This window comes from Phyllostomus hastatus, unplaced genomic scaffold (assembly GCF_019186645.2).
Source record: "Phyllostomus hastatus isolate PE091 unplaced genomic scaffold, TTU_PhHast_1.1 phas_contig_471, whole genome shotgun sequence".
Classification (NCBI taxonomy): Eukaryota; Metazoa; Chordata; class Mammalia; order Chiroptera; family Phyllostomidae; genus Phyllostomus; species Phyllostomus hastatus.
This window is the reverse complement of record NW_025333887.1, coordinates 371,518-390,927: the sequence shown is the minus strand read 5'-3', so window position 1 is coordinate 390,927 and position 19,410 is coordinate 371,518. Positions and strand designations below refer to the sequence as shown.

At 52.1% G+C, this 19,410-nt stretch overlaps 1 protein-coding gene across 2 annotated transcripts; it reads right to left on the bottom strand.

Moving 5' to 3' along the window:
- Nucleotides 1–8,836: 8,836 nt before the first annotated feature.
- DUSP9 (dual specificity phosphatase 9) lies at nt 8,837–17,225 on the bottom strand. 2 transcript variants are annotated; one of them, XM_045845453.1, is made up of 5 exons: nt 17,070–17,225; nt 12,274–12,478; nt 11,264–11,671; nt 9,479–9,928; nt 8,837–9,170 (listed from the first exon to the last, which is right to left on the bottom strand). In XM_045845453.1, exons 3-5 carry the CDS (start codon nt 11,634–11,636, stop codon nt 8,845–8,847), a joined length of 1,149 nt encoding a protein of 382 aa, XP_045701409.1. In that variant the 5' UTR covers nt 11,637–11,671; nt 12,274–12,478; nt 17,070–17,225; the 3' UTR covers nt 8,837–8,844. The 2 variants fall into 2 exon arrangements, with proteins under 2 accessions (XP_045701409.1, XP_045701408.1); XM_045845452.1 differs by having other exon boundaries at nt 12,274–12,475.
- Between the last annotated feature and the right edge of the window lie 2,185 nt (nt 17,226–19,410).

Below are 19,410 nucleotides of genomic sequence, written 5' to 3'. Positions count from 1 at the left end.
GAATTCAAGTTATTAACTGTTGTTAGCTTGAAGTACTTATTTGAATATTTCTTGTAAAGAAGTCTACTAGCAATAAATTTTCTCAGTCATTTATCTGGGAATGTGTTTTTAACCTTCAATGTTTAAATTTTTTTATTGTTCAATTACAGTTGTCCCCATTCCCCCCCCCATTACTCTCCCATGTCCTGCCCACACCCCTCCCACATTCAATCCTCCCCCACCCTGTTGTCCTTGTCCATGAGTCCTTGCTTATTAGTGTTCCTTGACTTGACCCTTCTCCTTCCTTTCCCCGTAATCCCCTTCCCCCCTTGTTATTATCAGTTTGTTCTTTATTTCCATGTCTCTGGTTCTATTTTGCTTTCTTGTTTGTTTTATTGATTAGGTTCTACTTATGGGTGAGATCATATGGTATTTTTTTTTTCACTGCCTGGCTTATTTCACTTAGCATAATGCTCTCCAGGTCCACCCATGCTGTCGCAAAGGGCGGGAGCTCCTTCTTTCTTTCTGCTGCATAGTATTCCATTGTGTAAATGTACCACAGTTTTTTGATCCACTCATTTATTGATGGGCAGTTAGGCTGTTTCCAGCACTTGGCTATTGTAAGTAATGCTGCTATGAACATTGGGGTGCATGGGTTCTTTTGGATTGATGTTTCAGGATCCTTACGGTATAATCCCAGCAGTGGAATTACTGGGTCAAAAGGCAGTTTCATTTTTAGTTTTCTGAGGAAATTCCATACTGTTTTCCACAGTGCCTGCACCAGTCTGAATTCCCACCAACAGTGCATTAGGGTTCCCTTTTCTCTACTACCTCTCCAACACTTGTTTGTTGTAACCTTTAATTTTTCAAGGATAGGTTTACATACAGAATTTTTGATAATGTTCTTTTCCTTTCAGCTCTTTAATTACATCATCCTACTGTCTTTTGGCCTCCATTGTTTCTGATGAAAAGTTAACTTAGTTTTACTGTGGTTCCCTCTGCATGGGCTTATTGCTTTCAAAATTGTCTATCTTTGGCTTTCAACAGTATCACTATGAAGCATCTACAGCTAGCTCTTTTGTGTTTATCTCACTTGGGGTTCATTGAACTTCTTGGATCTCAGTAATGTTTCTTATAAAAGTTTGGACATTTCCATCATTATTTCTTGAAATATTTATTCTATCCCCTCCTCTCTCTTCTCTTCTTCAAAGCCTCCCATTACACATGTTTTAGTATGCATGTTGCTATACCACAGGTCTCTGAAGCTCAATCATTTTTCTCTCTGTTCTTCAGATTGGATGATCTGTTTTCAAGTTTCCTAATTTTTTTAAACATCTTGAGCCTCCTCTTAAATACGTCTAGAGAAGTTTTCATTTCAGTTATCATATTCTTCAACTCCATGATTTTCATTTAGTTACTTTTTTGAATTTCTAGATTCTTATTGAAAATCTGTACTTGTTAGTTCATTGTTTTCATACCTTCCTTTAACTCTTTAAATGTGATTTTCTTTAGTACACTGTACATACTTATAATAACTACTTTGAAGTCTTCACCTGCTAGTTCAACATCTGGGAACACGTAGACATAGTTTCTATTGACTGGTTGTTTCCCTGAATATGGGTCACACTTTGCTGTTTCTTTGCATGTTATGTAATTTTTTTGTTAAAAATTGAACATTTTAGATAATGTTTTCTAGTGACTCTGGATTCTGATATTCCTCTTCCCCCTAGGAGTTGTTATTTTTGCTGTGCATGTGTTTTGTAACTTGTTTGTTTCTTTGTTGTATAATTTTTCTGGATGGAATCTCTGAAATCCATCCTCCTGCAGTATGCAGTTACTAGTGTCTGTGCTTAGTTTTAAAAAATTATAGTTTGAACTGTTAAGCCTGGTGTCCTAGGGGCTACCCCTGTATCTGCCTAACTCAGTGGCCAGCCAGTTATTGGACAGAAACTGTGCTCAAACATAGTAGTGCTCTGCTGGTGGATCTATGTTTGGGCAAGGGAGTTCTTTTGATGGTTAAGCTATTTTAAGGTCTTCTGTGGATTTTCTTTTTGCTGGGCCCTTTTGAATCTCCTGTGTACATGTGCACAGCCCCGAGGTAATCCAGGAGAGTGTGAATAGCCTGGGACCTCTCCATTTTCTGGTTAGCCAGGATTATGCTGCCCCAACCACACTCACCACCTCAATCCAGTAGAGCTAAACTGTTGGTCCTTCCCTGCTGATCAGCCTCTGAGAAGTCACTCCTACTGACGATGCCCCTGGGTGTGGGTATTGCCCAACACTTCAAATTGAGTTAAGTCCTCTTCAAACCTAGGCAGGAAAACTGCTGGTCTTCACAGGCTGCCTTGCCTGGGCAGAACCTCCATGCCAATCAGGCTGGGAGGCATGGGCCCTGGCTGGTGTAGCTCAGTGGACTGAGCATGCACCTGCAAACCAAGGGATTGCTGGTTTGATTCTCAGTCAAGGCACATACCTGGGTTGCAGGCCAGGTCCCCAGTAAGGGGTGCACAAGAGACAACCACACATTGATGTTTCCCTCCCTCTCTTTCTCCCTCCCTTCCCCTCTTTCTAAAAATAAATAAATAAATAAAATCTTAAAAAAAAAAAAAAGAAAGCTGGGAGGGATGGGAGTTGCCTAGGCCAGAATGACTCAAATTCCCAAAGTTCAGTTTCTCAGTTTATTATATACCTTTGGTTGATTTGCAGGTCATAAAGGTTGTTTTTGTCAATACCTACTTGACCATAGCTGGAAGTCCTGCCCTTTCTATCTGTTTTTTTTTTTGTCCTATCATTTAGATGTATCTCTTATAAATAGATTATAGGTAGATTTTTTAAAAATCCTGTCTTTTTAAAATAAATATATGCTTATGAGGTTATTGAACGTTTTATTTATTGATTTTAGAGAGAGAGGAAAGGAAAGAGAGCAAGAGAGAGTGAGAGAGAAAAAAACGTTGGTTTTTTTGTTTCACCTATTCACCGGTTGATTCTTGCATGTACCCTGACTGGGGATCAAACCCACAACCTTGGCATATCTAGATGATCCTCTAACCAACTGAGCTAGTTGGCCAGAGCTAAAAAATCCTGTTTTTAAGTTGAAAAGTCAATTTATTTATTTTGCTTAGTGATATTTGGATTAATTTCTATAATCTTATTTTATACTTTCTACTTATTCCAGTGTTTCTGTTTCTTCATTTTTCTCTTTTGACTTCTTTTGGATTGAGATTTTTTTCTCATTATTTGCTATTTTTCCTCTACTAATTTAGAAGTAGTACACTCTGTGTTCTTTCAGGAGTTACTCTGGAAGGTTTAGCATGCATATTTATCTTAACAAAGTTTAAAGTTATTTAATACTGATATGGACACGAGGGAGTAACAAGATCCAGAATTATCTTGCCATCATACACAACTGGAATACTTGGCAAAAAGTATGAATCAACTGTTTTTAGATGGTGGACAACCGTCAGTGAGGACCCCGTGCTGCCTGAAAGAGAGGAAACAAGTAGGCAAACTCCACCACCCAGACTTTCTTACCGATGTTGAAGAAACATAAGAATGTAACCGGTAATGATAAAAATCAGTCAATCAAAACGGACTCAGGGCAGTTCCCGTTTATGGCCTGGCATGCAAAGAGCTTAGAGGTCATTACTCCATGCTAATAATGAGTAAAAATGGAACAACCTGAAAAATCAACAGCTCTTCTTAGATCCATCAGAGAATTGAGGTTGTGGGGCAAACTGCTGCCCTCAAAACTGGAGAGACAGGTGAATACAGAGAATTGCAATTTACCAGAGTGAAACCCACAGCTGGGAACAGTGCTGGGGCAGGAAAACCTGAACTGTAATGGATGAATTTCTGGAGGCTCCTTGCAGACAAGTCTGAGAGTTAAACACTCCAGGTGGGGGGAGGGGGACAGTCTTAGGGAAGCTTTTGCACTTTTGTGGGTTTTACCTCCAGGAGCCTCACCATGTTCTCACAGTGAAGATTGGAGAAGAATCTCATGGTTCTGGCAGGGGGAGAGGGGAAAGTAGATATTTTGAAATATACCAGAGTACTCTGTTCTTCTTAACAAGGCCCACCCTCAAGATAAATTATTATATCAAAGCCTGACCTATGGAGGTTTTATCAGAGTCTCACAGACCTGGGAGAAGGGAAATAAATCCCCTACACCCATCCCCTCTGCCCGTCCTATCTCACCTTAGGAGGGGAAAGCTGAGAAACACTGTGATGTTCACAGTGCAGAGGCACAGGCTCACATAAAGACAGACCTGACACAGGTCTACAGAATGCTTCCTCTGCCCTCACACTGCATCACCACATTACTAAAGGCCTATTTCCTGCAGGTCCTTTTACCTAGTTCATCATGTCTGGCTTTCAACAAAAAAGCAAAAGCATACTGAAAGCAAACAAACAAACAAACAAACAAACAAACAAAACCCCCCCAAAAAACCCAGAAAACAAAACTCACTCTGAAGAGAAAGAGCAAACATCAGAACCAGACTCAGATATGGTGGAGATACTGGAATTATCAGACCAGCAATTTGAAATACTATGATTAATATACTAATGGCTCTAATGGAGAAAGTAGACAACATGTAAGAACATGGCCACAGTTAGCCACCAGGGAGAATGTGAAATAAGGTTTCTAGCTGGGAAGCCAGATGTGCTGTTAACCTTTGGGGATTTTATTTGTAAAAGCAAGAAGGGGAAGATGCATACTGGGGGATACTTAATATTCTTTTCCACAGTGTCTTTTCATCAGTTTTGGAAAAAGCCATTGTCTTTTTTACTATTGCATAGTCCCTATTCTCATTTTTCTTCTTCTACAAGTTCAAGTAAGTATTTGTGTGACTTCAGTGTCTCTGTTGTGCATTCTGGATAATTTATTTTTTTATTTTTTTAAAGATTTTATTTATTTATTTTTAGAGAGGGAAGGGAGGGAGATATATATATATATAGAGAGAGAAACATCAATGTGCGGTTGCTGGGGGTCATGGCCTGCAACCCAGGCATGTGCCCTGACTGGGAATCGAACCTGCGACACTTTGGTTGGCAGCCCGCGCTCAATCCACTGAGCTATGCCAGCCAGGGCTGGATAATTTATTTAAATCCATCTTCCACTTCACCAGTTTCAGCTGTATTTAATATGCTATTTAACCCATATCTTGAATTTCTAATGTTAATTATTATATTTTTGATTTCTAGAAGTTTTATTTGGTCATCTTTCAATAGTACTTGGTCATTTTGTAGTCTCTTGTTCTTTTGTTATACTTTTGATACTTCATTAAAAAAAGATTTTGTTTATTTTTAGAGAGAGGAAGGGAGGGAGAAAAAGAAGGAGGGAAACATCAATGTGTGGTTGCCTCTCACGCACCCCTAACTGGGGACCTGGCCCACAACCCAGGCATGTGCCCTGACTGGGAATCAAACCTGTGAACCTTTGGTTTGCAGGCTGCCGCTCAATCTACTGAGCCACACCAGCCAGGGCGATACTTCATTTTTTAAAACTATATTGGTCATGTGTATTTTTCATTTATGTCATATAATTTAAAAATCTATTTTTGCAGGATTGGTACTTAAATGTATATGTTTTTGTAATGCATGGTGAATTGTTTCCTTGTACATTTTGTGTTTTTTATTATATTTTTTTTAGAATGTTCTATAGGAATCCCTTGAGGCCTGTATTTGAAGAACACCCCTGCACAGAGGACCTACGCTTGCCTCTGCCACATACTGCTGGGCAATACTCCCTTTGGACCAACCAATTTAGAACTTTTAAAAAATGTTTTAAACTTTTCTATTTTTATTGGGCTGTCACAGTCTAAGTAAAATCTGTGTGCAAGCTAATCAGATCAGCTTCAAGACAAATTTAGGAGCTGTCCCCCCAACTAGATTACTCTCCCTAAGTCCCTGAAAGAGAAATTCTGGGGAATCCACTCCTCTATGCCGAGACCATTCTAAGCTAAAATTTCAGCTTGTGACTATCAATTCTCAGGTCAACATTTTCCTTTTGTTCCACTTCTACTTAGATCCAAGGTCCAGATAGGCAGACATCTTCACCTCTTTTGGTGGGGTATTTTTTCCTAGGTCACCGGTTGTATTAGTTTTCTGTTGCTGCTATATCAAATTATCACAAACTTAGTAGCTTAAGACGGCACAAATTTATCATGTGACAGTTATGGCAATCTAAAATAGATATCACTGAGTTGAAATCGAGGTGTCAGTAGGGCTGCATTTTTTTTTTTTTTTTGAGGAGGCTCAAGGGAAGAAAGCATTTTTTTTTTTCCTTTTTCAGCTTCTAGAGGCTACCCACATTCCTTGGTTTGTGGCACCTTCATCCATCTTCAAAACCAACAGTGTAGCATCGTCTAATCTCTCTCTGGCTCTGACCCATGTTTCTATCCTCACGCCTCCTTCTCTCACCTTCATGCCTCCTCCTTCCTTCGCAAAGATGCATTTGATGGCATTCAGGGCCCACTCGGAAAATCCAGGATAGTCTCCCCATCTCAAGATCCTTGACTTAATCACATTGGCAAAGTCCCTTCTGCCATGTAATGCACCATATTCACAGGGTCCCAGAATCAGGATGTGGCCATCTTGAGGGGGCCAGTTTTCTGCCATCCACACCTATTGTGAGCATCAGCTTTCCAGAGTATGGGCCATATGCGGGGCCCAGGTGTTTTCTCTAGGTTACCATGGGTGGTGTCCAGAAGGGTACAGGAAGTGGGCATTCAAGGGAAAGGGGGTGGCCCTGGGCTCCTGGGTGTAGATTCCCCACAGACAGGTGCTAGCCCCAGGGCTGGCTCACTCCTCTTGACACAAGTATCCTCATAGTTTCTGACTTCGGAGGTTTTCTCTTATTTTCCTACCAGGCAAACCATTCATTCCAACATGTTTTTAGATTTTGTTTTAGGGGTTTTTGTCATATGTTTTAGGGATTCTGCACTGGGAAGATTTTCCCAGATATGCTCAAAGTCACTGCTGCGTTCTCATCCTGCACTTGTTCCTACCCACCCTGCAGCTTACTTTCCACTTCCTGTCATGTCTCTGTGGTTGGGAATTCTGAGGGCCCACTCCAGCTACTAAGTGTGGAAGGCACTGGAAGTATTTAGAGCCGAGGCCAGGAGGCCAGGGAGGAGCAAACCCCATCTGTCACTTGAGGTGGCTTTGTGGCCTCTGCAAGCTCTCCTTGCCTCTGGCCTGGGGCTTTTGGTCCAATTCTACACTTTATCAACCAGAGGGACAGGTGTTGGGACATGTGAGTCTGTCCTTGTCCCTTCCCAGCTTGCATCCTTCTGGTGGCTTCCATTGCCTCATACTGAGGCTTGGGTCTGATTCCACACCAAGTCTTGGGGTGCAACCGTCAAACTCCTTGGTCATTTCCGGGTCCCTGCTCCCGTGATCTGTCACTTCAGACACTCAATGTCATTTATGCTTTATGTGGTCTGTTGTTTAGTGTCTTCCCTCCCAGGAAGTTTGCTCCAAGTGGCAGGCCCCTTTGGTTCACTGCCTTGTCCTAGTCATTAGCTGTGTGTGACAGATAGAGGCTCAATGGGTTGTGAGTAAATGGGGGACTTGGCCAGAGGCTGGGCCAACAGGCAGTCCAGGCACCAGGTGGGAAGTGACGACATGGGGGTGGGGCAGTGCTTGAGTCCCGCAGCAGCCCAGCTTACCACCCACTTCCTAGGCCTCCCTCCCCACCTTCCACCCAACCCTCCAAGGTGCTCAGTAAGCAGCTTCCCTCAGTTCAGTATCTTGCATAAACCGTTTATTCAGGAACAAAGAAAGAAAGGAACTGTGGGGTGGGTTCCCAAGGGTGAGATGGTCACTGGGCCGGGCACGTAAGCAGGCTAGGGTAGGTGTGTAAGTGCTGCTGCCCACCACCCGCCAGGGGCGTGTACTGCAATGAATGATTGTGTGTGTGTGTGGCTGTGTGGGATCCGCAGCATCAAAATTCAGGCCTTCTTCTTCCCCTCCCCTACCCCCAGTTCTTGCTCTGAGACCCCGTCTCCTTCGGTGGCAGTTTGACCACCCTCAGTCACAAAGAGCCCCAGTGATCCTGTCAAGACATCTGGGAAAGAGGAAAAAAAAGCATCTTTTTAAATGTCAAGTGGATAAACAGTCAGGGCGCCAGATGTGTGGCTGGGAACCCTCCCAAAGGCTCTCAGGCTAGCACTCTCCCCAGTGGTGCTGCCCAGCAAGAAGCCACCCAGAGAGGGCCTGTCCCCATGGGCGCTGGGTGGCCACTGCACCTCTGAGTCCACATCCCCTGGGAAGCTCTTGGAAGAGAAGCAGGGAGGTGACTGCACTGGTGGTAGTGGTGAACCCTTCCCCAAAAACAGACATCTGGGGACGGGGATGGGACTGGGAGCAGGTCCCTGTGGCAAATGAGGTGGCTGGAGCAGGCACACGCCCTTCCTGAAGGGGGAAACCACAGGGCAGCTCAGGGCCCAGCTGAATTGGCAGAGCACGCAGGGCCTAGGCCTGGGAACAGGCAGCCACCTGGAATGGTCCCTCAGAATGGGAACCCTCCCCAAAAGAAAAAAGTAACAGTCGCAGAAGAGGCAGTTTCTGGAGCATGGTTCCGCCCCAAAGCGGCAAGGGTCAGGCCGGTGGTCCCTGGCCGGCCCATAGGCACATTTAATAGGATTCCCGAGGATGTTTCAAGTGGGCAGGACAGGTCTCTCCTGGTGGCTACCCTGGAGGGACTCCTAGCTCCTGCCTCTTCCCACAGCCCCTAAATGAGGTATTGTGCTTCCCGACCAACCCTCCCCCCACCCCCCGCTTATAGCTGAGCCCCCTCCCTCCATCTCCCCCATAGCACATGGGTGGCTGGGAGCACCACCCATGGGGGGGCAAGGCAGGGACCTATGTGGGGTCCAGCTCAAAGACACCATCGCTGGTGGGGGTGGTAAAGAAGGAGGGTGGGTCAGAGGTGGTAGACTCCTGCCCCCCACTCCCCCGCTCCCGGGCACGCCTCTCCTCCAGCCGCAGACTGCGCTCGAAGTCTAGCAGCTGCCCCATGAAGTTGAAGTTGGGCGAGATGTTAGACTTCTTCCGCTTGACCAGGTCGTAGGCATCATTGAGGGAGAGGTGGAGCTTCTGCATGAGGTAGGCCACAGTGACGGTGACGGAGCGGCTGACACCCGCCAGGCAGTGGACAAGCACCCCGCAGTTCTGGGACAAGGCCTCATCTAGGTGGGGGGCAAAGTGGGGTCCAGCATGAGGTGCAGGCTAGTGGCCTTTTGGAGGGATCCTTGTAGCCCCTGCCCCACCCTCCAAGCCAGATGGCCCTGGCCAGGTTTGCCTGGGAGCCCTGCTTGGGCTGAGGACTCCTGGCCCCAGCAGTGCCCAACCCCAGAAGTACCACCTTGGCTTTGGGCTCTGGGGATGGCAGCTAAGCTGGGGAGGAGCCATCATGAGGGAGAGGAAGAAGAAATGGGAGAGGCCAGGAGTCTACCTGGGGGGAGGAGGGAGAAAGGGGAGGGCGAGGTGGACTCACCAATGAATGCAATGGCCTCCGGAAAGAACTGGGACAAGTTCTGGCTCCAGTGGTCCGAGATGGGGATCTGCTTGTAGTGAAAGTCACCGTTCTTCTCAAACAGGTTAGGGAGGTTGGGGGTGACATTGAGGATGTATCGGATGCCGAGCTTGGCCAAGCTCTCCACATTGGCTGAATCTCGGGCACTGCCCAGGTAGAGGTTGTGCAGAATCTGGACAGGGAAGGATGGCAGCAGACCCCCTGGCGGGGGTGTGGTAGCCTCCAAATCCAGGCCGTAGCTCATGGTGTCTCGGTCGGCCTCAGATTCTGCATCAGAGCACTCAGAACTCAGGCACAGGCCACCCAGCCCCACTACAGGGCTGGGTGCCATGGCCAGGCTCGAGCCACCACGGCTGCTGAGGCTGGTCTCACACAGGTCAGGGCACTCAGCCTGGAATCTACTGAAGCCACCTGAGGGAAGAGAGGGGGTGTCCTGCTGATTTGGACTCCTGGGCAGCTAAGTGCCCCTGGCTGGGAATAGGGAACTGACCTTAGACAGTCCCGACACCTGAGGGGGCTTGCAGATGTCCCCAAAAAGAACTTGAAAGCCAAATGTTTTAGACTGGTGTCACTGTGTGGTGTGCTATGGGCAGCCCAGCCACCCTCACTTAGTACTATTGGCTACTTTTCTGGATAGCAAGTGCCCACTGTGGCTGCTGGGCCCAGGCAAAGCCACCCCAAAAGGATCTTAAACCTCCAGGGTCAAGCTGAGGCAAGCATGAGGGCTCAACAGAGTCTAGGTGTACTGCTAGTTTGGGGGAGGATGGAGGCCATCAGTTAAAGAAGAGGAAAGATACAGATGTGACTTCTCTGCCTGAGTGTCTCCTTATCCAGCTCAACTGGGAGCACCCGATGCAGGGGTCAGGTCACAGCCATCTCTGTGCTCTCTTCAGGGATGAAATGGGACCCCAAGAGAAGGGGAGCCTGGGAGAGTGTGCAGCATTCCACCTGGATGGTTCCAAAGTCCCAAGAAGCGAGCATTTCCTTGGTCTACAGATAACTTTTATTTCCCTGGGCTGGGGTGGGGGCCGGGAAACCCAACATGGATATTTCTATATCCTCGGGCATTCAGAATGGAGCAAGGGAACAAAGACCAAAGACCCTCTTTGATGGGGTGGTGGGGACGACTGGCTCTGTAGATTCATGGGAACCCTGTCCTTACCCTGGACTTCTGGAGGGTGTGTGTGTGTGTGTGTGTGTGTGTGTGTGTGTGTCGGCAAGGAGCCAACAGGCTTGTATCAGCCTGTCTCTCCTCCACCCCCCAGCCTTGTCATGACTGTAAGAGGGCAGGTCTCTGCTTCCACAAGCTCCTTCTGTCTTCGCTGCTTCTCTCTCTCCCCTCCCCCCACTAGAGCCTTTGCAGAGCAGGATTTGTCCTCTTGTGTCCCCTGCCTCCTTTGCCCAAGGCTGAGAAGCTGGAGGAGGTGCTATCACTATCTCAGAAATGCCGGGAGCCCGCATGTGGTACTACATTCCTGAAAATCTTGTGAGCTAAGTCAGGTCAGCAAGATTCTCCCCATTTTCCAGACTCAGAAATTGAGTCTCCCAAAGGTAAAGGACTTGCCCAAGGTCATACTCAGGGGAGGGTATCTCTCTTGCACTTTACACACAAAAAGGGGGCTTGCTCAAAATCAAATGAATTGTCAATCCCCTCGGAAGGTGGGGGGGGGGCCCTGACTCTTGGGCTAGGATCCTCCCAAGGCCAGTGCCCAACCAAGCCACCAAGCCACAGCTGCTTGCACCTACCCTGTAGGTAGTAGGCCAGGTAGCCTTCGTCCCGAAGCTTCTGGAGCAGGGTGCCCAGCACTGACTCCGGCTCCCATTCCTCGACCTCGGCCTCAGTCTCCCCGCGCCGATGCCGGCTCCCACCCTGGTCATACAGGAGCACTGGGGCGGGTGGGGGCGGCTGCAGTGGCGGTCCCGGCAGGAGCGCGCGCACCGACAGGCTCCCCCGCCGAAGGCGACGCAGCAGCAGCGCGGGCAGGGCCACACTCAGCGCCCCGCGGATGCGCGCCGACTCGAACAGCTCGCGGCTGCGGCAGTCCAGGAGCATCAGCCGCGGCTGCGGGGGTGATAGCTCCCGGCGCAGCCACAAGCTCGAGCGACCTAGACACTCCATGGGTTCGCAGCTCTCAGCACGTCGGGCCGCTGGTGCTGCGGAGAGAGGGAAGCATGCGTCGTGAGCCTGCGTCCTCCGACCTGGCTGCCACAGGGCGCGGGCTCGGGAGTCAAGATGTGAAGCCAACCCCCGTGCCCTGAAAACAAGCTCCCAGGGTCCCGCAGGGACACTCTCCACCTCCCGATTCTCTTCTCGCGCCCCTCCCACAGTGAGGACACTCCGAAGGCGCTCCAGCGCCCCAGGAAAAACACCCAAAGCAGCCACCTGGGTTCCTGGTCGCTGCTCACTGCCCCGGGAAAGGAAGAAGAGGGAGGCTGGGCATCCAACGGCCCCTTTGAGAGCTGTGGGTTACTTTCCAGCCTCTCCCGGGACATTCCAAGGCCACGGCCACCTTCCTCCTTACATACCTTGTTTCTAGATTTCTATCCCTTGGCCTGCCCGAAATCACTCCCCACGTTCGCGCTTCCGAATTTGGGAGCATGTGCGTGCGAGAGGGGTTCAAGGCTGAGATCTTCTCCACGGCCAATTGGGCCCGGAGAATAAAGGTGAAACTGAGGTGATGGACCTTGGCTAGCCCTCTCGGATCTGACCCAGCTATAGTCCCTACCCCGTTCTCGAAAATGAAAAGAAGAGAGACCTGAGGCTTGATCCGAAGTCTCCGCGGTAGCCAGGATGGGACACGGGCGCGGTCTCCGGGCAGGATGTTCCTGGGTTCGGACGAAGGGAAGAGGGCTGTGCTGCCGAGCAGACGGGCACGTGGAAGCAAAGTCCTGAGTCCTTCGCTGACCACTTGCTGGTTGCTCCCTAGCAGAGGGAACTGATTTCCACCTGGGAAGCGGCTGCTTTTGGACAAGGAGTTACCGTTTAGAGGGGCGGGGCAATGTGGGCGGGGTCAGGGGTCCAGCGAGCCAACGGGTGCCAGCGAAAGCACTCGGGTGCCCCCTCCCTCCAGCCTAGGTTTCCACCCAAGCGGGACAGGGCCGGGGCAGAGGCCAAGGGCAGGTCAGGGGCCCAGCAGGGGACCAGCCACAGCTCCCCTGGCCGGCGCCAGTCAGGCCCCGGAGGCAGGGGGAGGGGTGGGGACAAGAGCCCAGTGCCCCTGCCCCAGAGGCTGCTTCCAGCCCTACTCGCTTGGTGACCCTGGACTCTCATGTCCCAGCAGTAGACTTCAGTGGCCCCATCTATCTAGTGGCTCATCATGGCCACCACCTTGGGTTACAGTGGGGTGTCTGTCACTGAAATCACTGAAATCATGGAGGGGAGGAGGAAACAGGAACAGAAATCCACTGCTGCTTTCTGGTCCATAACTCTACCCAAGGCTGGCTAGAGGACTAGGCTAGAGGGCAGTTTCTGGACCCCCCCACTGGCTTCACTGGAGCAGGCCTGGCCAAAAACACCCAGGAGCCCTGAGCTCCCGGTACCAAACTTTGGTACTCTGCTCTTATCACGTTACTGATCTTGGGAGTCACCCCAGCTTCTCCCTCTGCCTCCTGTCTAGTCAAGAGCCAAGTAGTTTCTACTTAAGTCCCACATCTGTACTCTCTCCTCTGCCCTGCTCTTGCCAGCTCTTGACCAGGTCGCTGACAGAGTTTCCAGAGCTCTCTCTCCCTGACTCCAGGTTTGTCTGCCTCAACTACCTTCTGCCCCGCCCTGCACCAGAACATTTGTTCAGCAAAGGCTGGTGGCCTCCATACCTTCCATGGACACAGGCTTATGAACCGGCAAGACACACAGGGTCTCTGCTTGCACACAGCTCCCAGGCTAGTAGGACAAGCCTGTCACCAACAGGGGACCAGACACCAGGTGTGATAAGTGCCGAGACATTGAAATGAGGTGGGGAAGTTTTCTGAAAAGTCTGGTTCTATGTCCCTTCTATTTAAAACTCATCTGAAGCAAATAGCAGAGTGAAAGAAAATGTACAACAGATAAGACAAAGCTGATACAAATTAACTGAAAGGTTAAGACTCTGATAGATAAATAGGCAAGGAACCAGAAAAGACTGCATGAAGGAGGAAACAGGAGAAGGGGGAGGTTCAACCTCAGACATGGGAGGAAAACAAATTTAAAAACCAAGGTAACAGCAACAGAAAACAAGATAACGCTTCCCACCTATTATATTAGTAAAATGTTTTCAAAATGAGAACACCCAGTGATGGTGAGGGTGCTGTGAAACTGGCCTGCTGTTCTACTGCTGGTTGTTGGGGGATTCTCTATTGGCTCTTTTGGAAATGAATTTGGTAATATGCATCTAGGGCTAGGAAGAAATGCACATCCTATGTCCACTTCTGGGAATGTACCCTAACCCTAAGGAGTTAAGCAAAAGAAGGCAGAGCTATGCACATAGGATGCGGCATTACAAGCCGTGTGACAAAGGAGAACAGGGCTCAAAGCCACCGGAAGCCCCAGCTTTAGGCTAGTTAAGTCTAGTGTGGCTACTGAAGACTCCTCTCAGACCAGAGTAAGATGAGAAAACTCAGGAGGTAATGCTGGGCAGAGCCAGGCCTCCTCAAAGGGGCCTCCAGTCACCCCATCTTCTCTTCATCCCTGGTGCACTGGGTCACTAGCTTGGGTCTAGTCTCTGGCCATAGCCCACCATTTCCTGGCCTCTGGGATGAGTCCCACTGCTAGCACCCAGGGGCCTTGGGCAGCTAGGTTGTGTCCCTCTTCCCTCAGCCCAGGCCTCCCTCCTTTGCATGCTGTAGAGATTCTGTTCCTTTTTCAGCTCCGCCTCCGCCCCCCGCCAAGGTGCTCTCCACCAGGCAGCCTTTCTCTGTCTCCTGGACTTTGTGGTCTCCCTCCTGTGTGCTCTAGACCTCAGTTCTTTGAGGCTGCACTGCCTAAGAACTGAAGTTTGGGAAGCTGGGGATGAGGGTGGAGGTCAGAGCAGGGCCCATTTCCCTCTGTCCCACGTGCTCTTAGGCAGGGACTCTGTCTTCCAGTGTTTCCTATCCCTCCATCCTCGCTGCCACAGGCAGAAGTAGGCTGCCACCTGGCTATGGGCCCCAAGACTGGGGGCTCCCTCCAGGCCCATTGCACCTGTGAGTGGGACCCTGGGGTGGCCAGGGGTTGCAGGCACCAAGTGGTTCTGCAACGTGCCAGCCTGGGGTTCCTGGCTTGGCTGTGTTGTAGGCAGTGAGGTGGAAAGGTCATCTGACAGGAAGGTGGAGAGTCACATACCCCCACCCACGCTGTCACGGGGGTTCAGTGTGGCTGAAGAGAAGGTCTTGGACCCCCAGAGAGGTAGGAGCTCCTGAGATGCCCAGGTATGCTTTCTTGAGAGGGCTTCCTGGAGGAGGTGATGGGAAGCTGGCTGGGAAGATGATGGAGAGGGAGGCAACTTCTGCCGTAGTGAAGGGAGAGGAAGCTAGGCTCCAAGAAACAACCCAGAGTGGGATTGTGTTGGGGCCTTTGTCTCCCAACGCCTGAAAAGTGGCTCCCCTGCATCTTCTCCCAATCCTGCTGGCAAGCCCTCCAACCAGAAAAGCGAGTGCTCTGTGCCGGGCGCCAGCAGCGCCCGCTGCGCCAGCAGCAGGACGAACTGGAACCTGTTGCCACCTCCGCACTGCAGGGCTGAGCGCAGCCAAACCCCCCTCCCCCGACCCTCGCCGGCCCGCCCGCACTCGGGCCCCCGGCAGCGCCTGCTCTGGGAGCCCACTCGGGGCGCCCACCCCGCCCCGCGCCTGTTCTCCGGCAGGCTGGGCAGGGGGAGGCGGGCTGCGCGCCTGGGCCTCTCTAGGCCCCCTCTGGCGGGCGGGCGGAGCAAGGCTCTCCGCAGGGTGGGCGTTGCGTCCGCTACCCCAGCCCACGCGGGGCACCCCTGGCCTCCTCCTCAACCTCGCCACTGCCTCTAGGAGCCCGCGGGGATGTTGCAGCCCTAGGCCCCTTGCGCGTCGCGTGTGTCCTCTTGTCTCTAGAGCCTCCGGAGAGCGGCGCCCCGCCTCTCCCGCCATCCCCCCATTCCGAAATGTACGGTTCCCGCCGGGCCGAGTGGCAGGATTTCGGCTGTCGCGGCCCGGTCACATGGCCGGGAGCACAACTCCCAGCGACAGCGTTTCTGCCAAATCCTGTGTCTTTTCCACCAAATTCACTTTTTGCTGGGGATGGCTTTCTGCTTTTCCTGGTCGGTCTCCTCGTGGGACTGGGAGTTCCTCCAAGGCAGGAGCGGGTGTCTGCCCGGCCCCAAGCTGGCCTCAGCCCCCAGTGTGGGGCCTGGCAACAGCTGGGAGCTCACGGAAGAAATGCTCGTTTACAACGAAGATATGAATGAATGAAACCAATTGTTGCACCCAGGGAGCCTAGGAGGGTGCTGCTTTTGCTTTTTCTCTCAGCGTGTTGCACAATGCCCCTCCCACACAAGCACACAAGCACACACATTCTGCCCCCAACACACACACAGACACACACATTGTGTGAATTCCTGTGCTTGTGGAACCCACCTACTAAGTGTTCTGCCTCCATTTCAGTGCCTGCCTCTAGGCTTCCTCCCGTCCCCCACCAGCGCCCCCATATCTAAGTATGGTACCTTGCTCCCCAAGAGCCTTCTTTATCTCTTAGGGAAGAGGCCAAACCAGTCGCTGGGGAGACTCAAGGTCTGTTTAGGAAGTCACCTGGTGGCCCTCAGGATGGCAAGTCGCTGCCGGAGGCGAGCCACAGGCACCTGGCAGGGATGTCACCAAATGCTGCAGCCTCTAGAGCCCGCGTGCCAGGTGTTGGGGGTGGTGGTAGGAGGGACTCAGGGATGTGCTGGGGGCTGCTGAGGGCTATTTGTGATGGGGGCGGTGCAGGGTGCTGGAGAGCGGGAATCCAGCAGGTGTGCATACATATTGGGGTGTCTGAGATTACATGTTGGGGAGTGGGCCTAGCTGCAGAAAGTGGGGAGTGTCGGCCACTGGGGTGTGGGTTAGTGTTGGGGCTTCACTTGGGGTGGGTGGATTGCAGTGTCTCTGGGCTGGGAATGTGGGTGGAGTGTCTGTAATGAGCATATGGGGAGTCAGAGATGGTGGGGGCACAGTGAGGGGAGCTATGTTAGTGCAGAGAGTGCAGAGATGTTTTGGGAATACGTGTGCCTGGGTGTGTTTTCGAGGTGTGGCAGGGTCTGGGATGGGTGCTGGCCTGAGTTGGGGACAGTGGTGAGTGGTAGATTAGGGGCAGCTGTTTGCACTGTAGGGACCTGGGCCCGCGGTGCACGGTTTGTGCGCTCGCCTTAAGTGGCAGGGGGTGTGCGTGGCGGAGGACACGGTAGGTGCATGGGTGGGATGCGGGGGTATGTGGTGGCAGGACCAAGCGGGTCTCGCAGGGGCGCGTGGTTGGCTCCGCAGGATGTGCATTGGCAAGACTTTGGGGGTGCAGGGTGGAGGAGCGCACGTCGGACGGCGGCCAGGCCGGGTGGGGGTGGGGTGGGGTGGGTGCCCTGGCGCCGCGTGCTCCGCTCACCTCTGTTCACCTCTGTTCCGCTCGGCTTCCTGCGCCGGCTCCGCGCGTGGCGGCCGGGAAGTTTCCAAGGCCCGGGCGGCGGGGAGCGCCACCGCCACTGCCGCCGAGCGCCACTGGAGCCTCGGGCGGCGGCCTCGCCTGGAGCCGAGGGGCCGCCGCCGCCGCCGCCGCCGCTGCGGAGGGAAACTCCAAATCCCGCCTCCGCCGCCGCCTCCTCCCCTCCCGTCGCCGTCTTCTCCGCCCCCTGCCCAGGAGGGGCACTGTCGCCGGCGGCGCGCAGGGAGGGAGCGGGGAGGGGCCGCGGCCTGCCCGGCGTCTCCCTCCACCTCTCCCACCTCCTTCCGTCTTCCTCCCACCTGCAAGCCTTTGCCCACTCCTCTTGCCGAGGCCCCTGTCTGGATACCCACTGCATCCCCTGGCCCCCAACAGCCCTGCTGCGTGGGGGCCCTGAGACTGGGGAGCAGTCTCAGGGCCCCCTGAGGTGAAGGGCCCTGACCTATGCTGAGCCTGGGCTGGGGTCGGGTTGCACCAAAGAATCTCCGATGGCACCCCTGCTTCTTTAAAGAGAAGCGGAGGGGCTCATCGAGGACCGAGTACAGCTTGGCCTCCTGGGCCACCTCCTGCCGCCACAGGGGAGAGGGCTTAAGGTCCCCCTGACAGCACTGCAAGTGTCCCCAACTCCTAGGTCCTCCTGCACTGTCTTCTCCCAATTCTCACATATTAGGTTCTAATAGTAATAGCATTTGAGCTTGGGTGTCTGGAAAGGATGGAGCCAAGACGTAGGGGAAGGGCTGGGGAGGGGGTCATTAGGCCCAGGGTGCTTTCCTCTGCACTAAAGGCCACAGCATTCCCATCAAGGAACTCGTTTTGTCCTTACACCAGTCTGTTTCCATGTGATAGCTATGGAAACTGAGGCAGTAGTTTCCCGGTTGTCACGCAATAATGTTGTGGCAGAGCCTGAGTGGGCTCAGATTGGCTGAGTTCCAGAACCACAGTTGAGTGTGGACATGGAGGCCCACTGGTTCCTGGATGGGTCACTTCTGTGGGGCAGCCGGGAGCACACAGAGACTTCCAAGCCAGTAGCCCAGTAGCCAGTTGAGCTGGGGCTCAGCCCTGGAATGAGTCATGAGGGATGCACGAGGCCTTGGGCCCTCAAGGGCAGGCTTCCTGCTGGGGAGGGGTTCCCTTCTCAGCCCAGGGAGATCAGAATGAGGTGAGGCCAGGCTGAGATGACATCTCAAAGGAGATGGGCAGAGCTGGGTTGCCAGCCACTCCATGGATGAGGGGCAGCCAAGGGAGGCCTGGCTGCCTGGCTTGCGTCTACTGCAGCACTGGATTCCCCTGAGTCATTACCCCTGGAAAAGAGAGGAGAGAGACAGCTTTGTTTCTGGTGCCTCAGTTTCCTCATCTGTACATTTGGGGAGGGAGAGGGGCCTTGATCTTCAAGGGCCCTCCTAGCTTCATGGCAGTTTTAATCTGTAATGTGTGAGCCAGGGCAGGGTTCTGCTGCCACTAGCCAGCATGCCTGCCCTGCTCTTTGTCCCCTTCTGGCCTCAGCAGATGCCCACTCACACTTGGGCCTGGGGCCTTTGGGGCTGTACCTGTTGGTTGGTGCATCTGCCAGGTAGAGGCCCCGTGCACCCCGACCCCCCAGACTGTTATTTCTCACCCCCTTCTGCATCAGGGCTCTGGGGTCCAGTGTGGAACCCAACCGTCAAAATGACACCACTCCAGTGAGCAAACAGAACTGTGTGTGGGTTCTGCCACTGGACTCTGCTTTGACAGTGCTGCCGGTTGTCCTGAAGTTTGGGAGCCTTTGCTAAGAAATCACACGCTAAAAGCTGTGCTATACGGCAGTAGGGCCATTTTGTCAGCAAAAACATGAAACTACATGGAGATCAAAAAAGATGAAACTGGCTTTCACCCTTTGGTGACCCTCACATTCAGGGAAGACGTGTCTGGTGGCTGTGCCCATGGCCCTGGACACTCACTTGGCCTCTGGCGAAGGCTTGGTGAGCTGACTCACAGAGGAGTTTCTGGAAAGATTGGATAACCCCCCACCCCATCTTGTGCTTTAGTGACTCAGGGCTGAACGGCTGGAAGAGGAACATTTGGATTGAATGATGCTGCCCCCCCCGCAAAGCTCCCACTATAGCCCTCCCACAGTGTCGCTGCTCTCCAGGCAACAAGACCCACCAGTGCTGGAGGAAAAGAATGCTAACACAATGGCCAGCCCAGGCCTAGGAGCTCTAAAGGCACAAGCCTGCTCCACCTCAGGAAATGGGACCTCCCTTCTCATCCCCAGAGACTTTTCTTGGCTAACAAGGCCTGGCCTGTGCCC

Coding starts and splice junctions, on each gene's coding strand:
- DUSP9 (XM_045845453.1), bottom strand. CDS start 11,636: ATGGAGTGTCTAGGTCGCTCGAGCTTGTGGCTGCGCCGGGAGCTATCA. Junction 9,929..11,263: donor CCTGGCCTACTACCTACAGG/GTAGGTGCAAGC, acceptor CTCTTCCCTCAG/GTGGCTTCAGTAGATTCCAG. Junction 9,171..9,478: donor GGAGGCCATTGCATTCATTG/GTGAGTCCACCT, acceptor CCCCCCACCTAG/ATGAGGCCTTGTCCCAGAAC.